At 35.9% G+C, this 12,143-nt stretch overlaps 1 protein-coding gene across 1 annotated transcript in view; it reads right to left on the bottom strand.

Annotated features, from left to right (window-relative positions):
• LOC121549640 (mitogen-activated protein kinase kinase kinase 3) overlaps positions 1 to 12,143 on the bottom strand; it is a 138,112-nt gene that overhangs the window by 59,271 nt on the left and 66,698 nt on the right. Inside the window, exon 4 of the mRNA XM_045210430.1 lies at positions 2,342 to 2,427. Coding sequence (XP_045066365.1) covers positions 2,342 to 2,427 — 86 coding nt within the window. The remainder of the gene's footprint in view (positions 1 to 2,341; positions 2,428 to 12,143) is intronic.

The raw sequence follows: 12,143 nt of genomic DNA, 5'->3' as shown, positions 1-12,143 counted from the left end.
GTTAGACTAGGACAGGGTAGTAGGGTTAGACTAGGACAGGGTAGTAGGGTTAGACTAGGACAGGGTAGTAGGGTTAGACTAGGACAGGGTAGTAGGGTTAGACTAGGACAGGGTAGTAGGGTTGACTAGACAGGGTAGTAGGTTAGACTAGGACAGGGTAGTAGGGTTAGACTAGGACGGGTAGTAGGGTTAGACTAGGACGGTGTAGGGTTAGACTAGGACAGGGTAGTAGGGTTAGACTAGGACAGGGTAGTAGGGTTAGACTAGGACAGGGTAGTAGGGTTAGACTAGGACAGGTAGTGGGTTAGGCTAGGACAGGGTGTAGGGTTAGCTAGGACAGGTAGTAGGGTTAGAGCTAGGACAGGGTAGTAGGGTTAGACTAGGACAGGGTAGTAGGGTTAGACTAGGACAGGGTAGTAGGGTTAGACTAGGACAGGGATAGTAGGGTTAGACTAGGACAGGGTAGTAGGTTAGACTAGGCGGGTAGTAGGGTTAGACTAGGACAGGGTAGTAGGGTTAGACTAGGACAGGGTAGTAGGGTTAGACTAGGACGGGTATAGGGTTAGACTAGGACAGGGTAGTAGGGTTAGAGCTAGGACAGGGTAGTAGGGTTAGACTAGGACAGGGTAGTAGGGTTAGACTAGGACAGGGTAGTAGGGTTAGACTAGGACAGGTAGTAGGGTTAGACTAGGACAGGGTAGTAGGGTTAGACTAGGACAGGGTAGTAGGGTTGAACTAGGACAGGGTAGTAGGGTTAGACTAGGACAGGGTAGTAGGGTTAGACTAGGACAGGGTAGTAGGGTTAGACTAGGACAGGGTAGTAGGGTTAGACTAGGACAGGGTAGTAGGGTTAGACTAGGACAGGGTAGTAGGGTTAGACTAGGACAGGGTAGTAGGGTTAGACTAGGACAGGGTAGTAGGGTTAGACTAGGACAGGGTAGTAGGGGCTAGGACAGGGTAGTAGGGTTAGAACTAGGACAGGGTAGTAGGTTTAGACTAGGACAGGGTAGTAGGGTTAGACTAGGACAGGGTAGTAGGGTTAGACTAGGACAGGGTAGTAGGGTTAGAGCTAGGACAGGGTAGTAGGGTTAGACTAGGACAGGGTAGTAGGGTTAGACTAGGACAGGGTAGTAGGGTTAGACTAGGACAGGGTAGTAGGGTTAGACTAGGACAGGGTAGTAGGGTTAGACTAGGACAGGGTAGTAGGGTTAGACTAGGACAGGGTAGTAGGGTTAGGACAGGGTAGTAGGGTTAGACTAGGACAGGGTAGTAGGGTTAGACTAGGACAGGGTAGTAGGGTTGAGACTAGGACAGGGTAGTAGGGTTAGACTAGGACAGGGTAGTAGGGTTAGACTAGGACAGGGTAGTAGGGTTAGACTAGGACAGGGTAGTAGGGTTAGAGCTAGGACAGGGTAGTAGGGTTAGACTAGGACAGGGTAGTAGGGTTAGACTAGGGACGGTAGTAGGGTTAGACTAGGACAGGGTAGTGGGTTAGACTAGGACAGGGTGTAGGGTTAGACTAGACAGGGTAGTAGGTTAGACTAGGACAGGGTAGTAGGGTTAGACTAGGACAGGTAGTAGGGTTAGACTAGGACAGGGTAGTAGGGTTAGACTAGGACAGGGTAGTAGGGTTGGACTAGGACAGGGTAGTAGGGTTAGAGACTAGGACGGGTAGTAGGGTTAGACTAGGACAGGGTAGTAGGGTTAGACTAGACAGGGTAGTAGGGTTAGACTAGGACAGGGTAGTAGGGTTAGACTAGGACAGGGTAGTAGGGTTAGACTAGGACAGGGTATAGGGTTAGACTAGGACAGGGTAGTAGGGTTAGACTAGGACAGGGTAGTAGGGTTTAGACTAGGACAGGGTAGTAGGTTAACTAGGACAGGGTAGTAGGGTTAGACTAGGACAGGGTAGTAGGGTTAGACTAGGACAGGGTAGTAGGGTTAGAGCTAGGACAGGGTAGTAGGGTTAGACTAGGACAGGGTAGTAGGGTTAGAGCTAGGACAGGGTAGTAGGGTTGAACTAGGACAGGGTAGTAGGGTTAGACTAGGACAGGGTAGTAGGGGTTAGAGCTAGGACAGGGTAGTAGGGTTAGAGCTAGGACAGGGTAGTAGGGTTGGACTAGGACAGGGTAGTGGGTTAGACTAGGACAGGGTAGTAGGGTTAGACTAGGACAGGGTAGTAGGGTTAGAGCTAGGACAGGGTAGTAGGGTTAGACTAGGACAGGCTAGTAGGGTTAGACTAGGACAGGGTAGTAGGGTTAGACTAGGACAGGGTAGTAGGGTTAGAGCTAGGACAGGGTCGTAGGGTTAGAGCTAGGACAGGTTCGTCGAGGTAAAGTACCTGTTTGTATAGCTTGGTGTTGTTGCTGCTGCAGCGACCAAGAGCAGCCAAGTCCTTCATGATGGAGTTCAGAGCATTCTCGTCATCTAGAGGAACAGAGAGACAGAGATGTTATAGAGATGTAGTAATACACAGACAGATGTTATAGAGATGTAGTAATACACAGACAGATGTTATAGAGATGTAGTAATACACAGACAGATGTTATAGAGATGTTATAGAGATGTAGTATATACAGACAGATGTTATAGAGATGTTATAGAGATGTAGTAATACACAGACAGATGTTATAGAGATGTAGTAATACCAGACGTGTTATAGAGATTTATAGAGATGCAGTAATACACAGACAGATGTTATAGAGATGTAGTAATACACAGACCGATGTTATAGAGATGTAGTAATACACAGACAGATGTTATAGAGATGTAGTAATACACAGACAGATGTTATAGAGATGTAGTAATACACAGACAGATGTTATAGAGATGTTATAGAGATGTAGTAATACACAGACAGATGTTATAGAGATGTAGTAATACACAGACAGATGTTATAGAGATGTAGTAATACACAGACAGATGTTATAGAGATGTATAATACACAGACAGATGTTATAGAGTGTAGTAATACACGGACAGATGTTATAGAGAGATGTAGTAATACACAGACAGATGTTATAGAGATGTAGTAATACACATACAGATGTTATAGGTGTAGTAATACACAGACAGATGTTATAGAGATGTAGTAATACAGAAGATGTTATAGATATGTAGTAATACACAGACAGATGTTATAGAGATGTAGTAATACACAGACAGATGTTATAGAGATGTAGTAATACACAGACAGATGTTATAAAGATGTAGTAATACACAGACAGATGTTATAGAGATGTAGTAATACACAGACAGATGTTATAGAGATGTAGTAATACACAGACAGATGTAATAGAGATGTAGTAATACACAGACAGATGTTATAGAGATGCAGTAATACACAGACAGATGTTATAGAGATGTTATAGAGATGTAGTAATACACAGACAGATGTTATAGAGATGTAGTAATACACAGACAGATGTTATAGAGATGTAGTAATACACAGACAGATGTTATAGAGATGTAGTAATACACAACAGATGTTATAGAGATGTTTGAGATAGTAATACACAGACAGATGTTATAGAGATGTAGTAATACACAACAGATGTTATAGAGATGTTATAGAGATGTAGTAATACACAGACAGATGTTATAGAGATGTAGTAATACACAGACAGATGTTATAGAGATGTAGTAATACACAGACAGATGTTATAGAGATGTTAATACACAGACAGATGTTATAGAGATGTAGTAATACACAGAAGTGTTATGGATGTGTAATACACAGACAGATGTTATAGAGATGTAGTAATACACAGACAGATGTTATAGAGATGTAGTAATACACAGACAGATGTTATAGAGATGTAGTAATACACAGACAGATGTTATAGAGTTATATGTATAATACACAGACAGATTTATGGATGTTGGATGTAGTAATACACAGACAGATGTTATAGAGATTATAATACACAGACAGATGTTATAGAGATGTAGTAATACACAGACAGATGTTATAGAGATGTAGTAATACACAGACAGATGTTATAGAGATGTAGTAATACACAGACAGATGTTATAGAGATGTAGTAATACACAGACAATGTTATAGAGATGTAGTAATACACAGACAGATGTTATAGAGATGTAGTAATACACAGACAGATGTTATAGAGATGTAGTAATACACAGACAGATGTTATAGAGATGTAGTAATACACGAAGATTTATGAGATGTTATAGAGATGTAGTAATACACAGACAGATGTTATAGAGATGTAGTAATACACAGACAGATGTTATAGAGATGTAGTAATACACAGACAGATGTTATAGAGATGTAGTAATACACAGACAGATGTTATAGAGATGTAGTAATACACAGACAGATGTTATAGAGATGTAGTAATACACAGACAGATGTTATAGAGATGTATAATACACAGACAGATGTTATAGAGATGTAGTAATACACAGACAGATGTTATAGAGATGTAGTAATACACAGACAGATGTTATAGAGATGTTATATAGTAATACACAGACAGATGTTATAGAGATGTAGTAATACACAGACAGATGTTATAGAGATGTAGTAATACACAGACAGATGTTATAGAGATGTAGTAATACACAGACAGATGTTATAGAGATGTAGTAATACACAGACAGATGTTATAGAGATGTAGTAATACCAGACAGATGTTATAGAGATGTAGTAATACACAGACAGATGTTATAGAATGTAGTAATACACAGACAGATGTTATAGATATGCAGTAATACACAGACAGATGTTATAGAGATGTAGTAATACACAGACAGATGTTATAGAGATGTAGTGGTACACAGACAGATGTTATAAAGATGTAGTAATACACGACAGATGTTATAGAGATGTTATAGAGATGTAGTAATACACGACAGATGTTATAGAGATGTAGTAATACACAGACAGATGTAATAGAGATGTAGTAATACACAGACAGATGTTATAGAGATGCAGTAATACACAGACAGATGTTATGAGATGTTATAGAGATGTAGTAATACACAGACAGATGTTATAGAGATGTAGTAGTCCCTTTAGTAATACACGACAGATGTATAGAGATGTTATAGAAGTAATACACAGACAGATGTTATAGAGATGTAGTAATACACAGACAGATGTAATAGAGATGTAGTAATACACAGACAGATGTTATAGAGATGTAGTAATACAGACAGACAGATGTTATAGAGATGTAGTAATACACAGACAGATGTTATAGAGATGTAGTAATACACAGACAGATGTTATAGAGATGTAGTAATACACAGACAGATGTTATAGAGATGTAGTAATACACAGACAGATGTTATAGAGATGTAGTAATACACAGACAGATGTTATAGAGATGTAGTAATACACAAACAGATGTTATAGAGATGTTATAGAGATGTAGTAATACACAGACAGATGTTATAGAGATGTAGTAATACACAGACAGATGTTATAGAGATGTAGTAATACACAGACGATGTTATAGAGATGTAGTAATACACAGACAGATGTTATAGAGATGTAGTAATACACAGACAGATGTTATAGAGATGTAGTAATACACAGACAGATGTTATAGAGATGTAGTAATACACAGACAGATGTTATGAGTGTTATAGAGATGTAGTAATACACAGACAGATGTTATAGAGATGTAGTAATACACGACAGATGTTATAGAGATTAGAGATGTAGTAATACACAGACAGATGTTATAGAGATGTAGTAATACACAGACAGATGTTATAGAGATGTAGTAATACACAGACAGATGTTATAGAGATGTAGTAATACACGACAGATGTTATAGAGATGTAGTAATACACAGACAGATGTTATAGAGATGTTTTAGTAATACACAGACAGATGTTATAGAGATGTAGTAATACACAGACAGATGTTATAGAGATGTAGTAATACACAGACAGATGTTATAGAGATGTAGTAATACACAGACAGATGTTATAGAGATGCAGCACATACAGACAGATTAGATGTAGTAATACACAGACAGATGTTATAGAGATGTTAGTAATACACAGACAGATGTTATAGAGTTGATGTAGTAATACACAGACAGATGTTATAGAGATGTAGTAATACACAGACAGATGTTATAGAGATGTAGTAATACACAGACAGATGTTATAGATGTAGTAATACACAGACAGATGTTATAGAGATGTAGTAATACACAGACAGATGTTATAGAGATGTAGTAATACACAGACAGATGTTATAGAGATGTTATAGAGATGTAGTAATACACAGACAGATGTTATAGAGATGTAGTAATACACAGACAGATGTTATAGAGATGTAGTAATACACAGACAGATGTTATAGAGATGTAGTAATACACAGACAGATGTTATAGAATACACCACAGATGTTATAGAGGATGTAGTAATACACAGACAGATGTTATAGAGATGTTATAGAGATGTAGTAATACACAGACAGATGTTATAGAGATGTAGCAATACACAGACAGATGTTATAGAGATGTAGTAATACACAGACAGATGTTATAGAGATGTAGTAATACACAGACAGATGTTATAGAGATTAGTAATACACGACAGATGTTATAGAGATGTAGTAATACACGACAGATGTTATAGAGATGTTATAGAGAGTAGTAATACACAGACAGATGTTATAGAGATGTAGTAATACACAGACAGATGTTATAGAGATGTAGTAATACACAGACAGATGTTATAGAGATGTAGTAATACACAGACAGATGTTATAGAGATGTAGTAATACACAGACAGATGTTATAGAGATGTAGTAATACACAGACAGATGTTATAGAGATGTAGTAATACACAGACAGATGTTATAGAGATGTAGTAATACACAGACAGATGTTATAGAGATGTAGTAATACACAGACAGATGTTATAGAGATGTAGTAATACACAGACAGATGTTATAGAGATGTAGTAATACACAGACCGATGTTATAGAGATGTAGTAATACACAGACAGATGTTATAGAGATGTAGTAATACACAGACAGATGTTATAGAGATTAGTAATACACAGACAGATGTTATAGAGATGTAGTAATACACAGACAGATGTTATAGAGATGTAGTAATACACAGACAGATGTTATGAGATGTTATAGAGATGTAAATACACAGACAGATGTTATAGAGATGTAGTAATACACGACAGATGTTATAGAGATGTAGTAATACACAGACAGATGTTATAGAGATGTAGTAATACACAGACAGATGTTATAGAGATGTAGTAATACAGCAGACAGATGTTATAGAGAATGTAGTAATACACAGACAGATGTTATAGAGATGTAGTAATACACAGACAGATGTTATAGAGATGTTATAGAGATGTAGTAATACACAGACAGATGTTATAGAGATGTAGTAATACACAGACAGATGTTATAGAGATGTAGTAATACACAGACAGATGTTATAGAGATGTAGTAATACACAGACAGATGTTATAGAGATGTAGTAATACACAGACAGCTGTTATAGAGATGTAGTAATACACGACGGAGATTTATAGAGATGTAGTAATACACAGACAGATGTTATAGAGATGTAGTAATACACAGACAGATGTTATAGAGTGTAGTAATACACAGACAGATGTTATAGAGATGTAGTAATACACAGACAGATGTTATAGAGATGTAGTAATACACAGACAGATGTTATAGAGATGTTAGAGAGTAATACACAGACAGATGTTATAGAGATGTAGTAATACACAGACAGACTGTTATAGAGATGCAGTAATACACAGACAGATGTTATAGAGATGTAGTAATACACAGACAGATGTTATAGAGATGTTATAGAGATGTAGTAATACACAGACAGATGTTATAGAGATGTAGTAATACACAGACAGATGTTATAGAGATGTAAGTAATACACAGACAGATGTTATAGAGATTTGATAGTAATACACAGACAGATGTTATAGAGATGTAGTAATACACAGACAGATGTTATAGAGATGTAGTAATACACAGACAGATGTTATAGAGTGTAGTAATACACAGACAGATGTTATAGAGATGTTATAGATGTAGTAATACACAGACAGATGTTATAGAGATGTAGTAATACACAGACAGATGTTATAGAGATGTAGTAATACACTAGAGATGTTATAGAGATGTAGTAATACACAGACAGATGTTATAGAGATGTAGTAATACACAGACAGATGTTATAGAGATGTAGTAATACACAGACAGATGTTATAGAGATGTAGTAATACACAGACAGATGTTATAGAGATGTAGTAATACACAGACAGATGTTATAGAGATGTTATAATACACAGACAGATGTTATAGAGATGTAGTAATACACAGACCGATGTTATAGAGATGTAGTAATCAACACAGACAGATGTTATAGAGATGTAGTAATACACAGACAGATGTTATAGAGATGTAGTAATACACAGACAGATGTTATAGAGATGTAGTAATACACAGACAGATGTTATAGAGATGTAGTAATACACAGACAGATGTTATAGAGATGTGAGTAATACACAGACAGATGTTATAGAGATGCAGTAATACACAGACAGATGTTATAGAGATGTAGTAATACACAGACAGATGTTATAGAGATGTAGTAATACACAGACAGATGTTATAGAGATGTTTAGAGATGCAGTAATACACACAGACAGATGTTATAGAGTGTAGTAATACACAGACAGATGTTATAGAGAGATGTAGTAATACACAGACAGATGTTATAGAGATGTAGTAATACACAGACAGATGTTATAGAGATGTGTAATACACAGACAGATGTTATAGAGATGTAGTAATACACAGACAGATGTTATAGAGATGTAGTAATACACAGACAGATGTTATAGAGATGTAGTAATACACAGACAGATGTTATAGAGATGTAGTAATACACAGACAGATGTTATAGAGATGTTATAGAGATGTAGTAATACACAGACAGATGTTATAGAGATGTAGTAATACACAGACAGATGTTATAGAGATGTAGTAATACACAGACAGATGTTATAGAGATGTAGTAATACACAGACAGATGTTATAGAGATGTAGTAATACAGGACAGATGTTATAGAGATGTAGTAATACACAGACAGATGTTATTTTACACAGACAGATGTTATAGAGATGTAGTAATACACAGACAGATGTTATAGAGATGTAGTAATACACAGACTAGATGTTATAGAGATGTAGTAATACACAGACAGATGTTATAGAGATGTTATAGAGATGTAGTAATACACAGACATATGTTATAGAGATGTAGTAATACACAGACAGATGTTATAGAGATGTAGTAATACACAGACAGATGTTATAGAGATGTAGTAATACACAGACAGATGTTATAAATGTATATACCACAGATGTTATAGAGATGCAGTAATACACAGACAGATGTTATAGAGATGTAGTAATACACAGACAGATGTTATAGAGGTTATAGAGATGTAGTAATACACAGACAGATGTTATAGAGATGTAGTAATACACAGACAGATGTTATAGAGATGTAGTAATACACAGACAGATGTTATAGAGATGTAGTAATACACAGACAGATGTTATAGAGATGTAGTAATACACAGACAGATGTTATAGAGATGTAGTAATACACAGACAGATGTTATAGAGATGTAGTAAACTACACAGACAGATGTTATAGAGATGTAGTAATACACAGACAGATGTTATAGAATGTAGTAATACACAGACAGATGTTATAGAGATGTAGTAATACACAGACAGATGTTATAGAGATGTAAGAGATGCAGTAATACACAGACAGATGTTATAGAGTGTAGTAATACACAGACAGATGTTATAGAGATGTAGTAATACACAGACAGATGTTATAGAGATGTAGTAATACACAGACAGATGTTATAGAGATGTAGTAATACACAGACAGATGTTATAGAGATGTAGTAATACACAGACAGATGTTATAGAGATGTAGTAATACACAGACAGATGTTTATAGAGATGTAGTAATACACAGACAGATGTTATAGAGATGTAGTAATACAGAGACAGATGTTATAGAGATGTTATAGAGATGTAGTAATACACAGACAGATGTTATAGAGATGTAGTAATACACAGACAGATGTTATAGAGATGTAGTAATACACAGACAGATGTTATAGAGATGTAGTGAATACACAGACAGATGTTATAGAGATGTTATAGAGATGCAGTAATACACAGACAGATGTTATAGATCGATTATAGAGATGTAGTAATACACAGACAGATGTTATAGAGATGTGTAAAACACCGCCGTCATTATAGAGATGTAGTAATACACAGACAGATGTTATAGAGATGTAGTAATACACAGACAGATGTTATAGAGATGTAGTAATACACAGACAGATGTTATAGAGATGTAGTAATACACAGACAGATGTTATAGAGATGTAGTAATACACAGACAGATGTTATAGAGATGCAGTAATACACAGACAGATGTTATAGAGATGTAGTAATACACAGACAGATGTTATAGAGATGTAGTAATACACAGACAGATGTTATAGAGATGCAGTAATACACGACAGATGTTATAGAGATGTTATAGAGATCAGTAATACACAGACAGATGTTATAGAGATGTTATAGAGGATGTAGTAATACACAGACAGATGTTATAGAGATGTAGTAATACACAGACAGATGTTATAGAGATGTAGTAATACACAGACAGATGTTATAGAGATGTAGTAATACACAGACAGATGTTATAGAGATGTAGTAATACACAGACAGATGTTATAGAGATGTAGTAATACAGACAGATGTTGTAGAGATGTAGTAATACACAGACAGATGTTATAGAGATGTTATAGAGATGTAGTAATACACAGACAGATGTTATAGAGATGTAGTAATACACAGACAGATGTTATAGAGATGTTATAGAGATGTAGTATCACAGAAGATGTTATAGAGATGTAGTAATACAGGAGATGTTATAGAGATGCAGTAATACACAGACAGATGTTATAGAGATGTAGTAATACACAAACAGATGTTATAGAGATGTAGTAATACACGACAGATGTTATAGAGATGTATAATACACGGACAGATGTTATAGAGATGTAGTAATACACAGACAGATGTTATAGAGATGTAGTAATACACAGACAGATGTTATAGAGATGCAGTAATACACAGACAGATGTTATAGAGATGTTTCCTGTTATAGAGATGTAGTAATACACAGACAAATGTTATAGAGATGTTATAGAGATGTAGTAATACACAGACAGATGTTATAGAGATGTAGTAATACACAGACAAGATGTTATAGAGATGTAGTAATACACAGAGCAGATGTTATAGAGATGTAGTAATGCCACAGACAGATGTTATAGAGATGTAGTAATACACAGACAGATGTTATAGAGATGCAGTAATGTCACAGACAGATGTTATAGAGATGTAGTAATACACAGACAGATGTTATAGAGATGTAGTAATACACAGACAGATGTTATAGAGATGTAGTAATACACAGACAGATGTTATAGAGATGTTATAGAGTGTAGTAATACACAGACAGATGTTATAGAGATGTAGTAATACACAGACAGATGTTATAGAGATGTAGTAATACACAGACAGATGTTATAGAGATGTAGTAATACACAGACAGATGTTAGTAGAGATGTTTAGAGATGCAGTAATACACAGACAGATGTTATAGAGATGTTATAGAGATGTAGTAATACACAGACAGATGTTATAGAGATGTATAGTAATACACAGACAGATGTTATAGAGATGTAGTAATACACAGACAGATGTTATAGAGATGTAGTAATACACAGACAGATGTTATAGAGATGCAGTAATACACAGACAGATGTTATAGAGTGTAGTAATACACAGACAGATGTTATAGAGATGTTATAGAGATGTAGTAATACACAGACAGATGTTATAGATGTAGTAATACACGACAGATGTTATAGAGATGTAGTAATACACAGACAGATGTTATAGAGATGTAGTAATACACAGACAGATGTTATAGAGATGTTAGGTCAATACACAGACATATGTTATAGAGATGTTATAGAG

This window comes from Coregonus clupeaformis, chromosome 34, assembly GCF_020615455.1.
Source record: "Coregonus clupeaformis isolate EN_2021a chromosome 34, ASM2061545v1, whole genome shotgun sequence".
Classification (NCBI taxonomy): domain Eukaryota; kingdom Metazoa; phylum Chordata; class Actinopteri; order Salmoniformes; family Salmonidae; genus Coregonus; species Coregonus clupeaformis.
The sequence above is the reverse complement of the archived record's forward strand: the minus strand, read 5'-3'. Positions and strand labels throughout refer to the sequence as shown.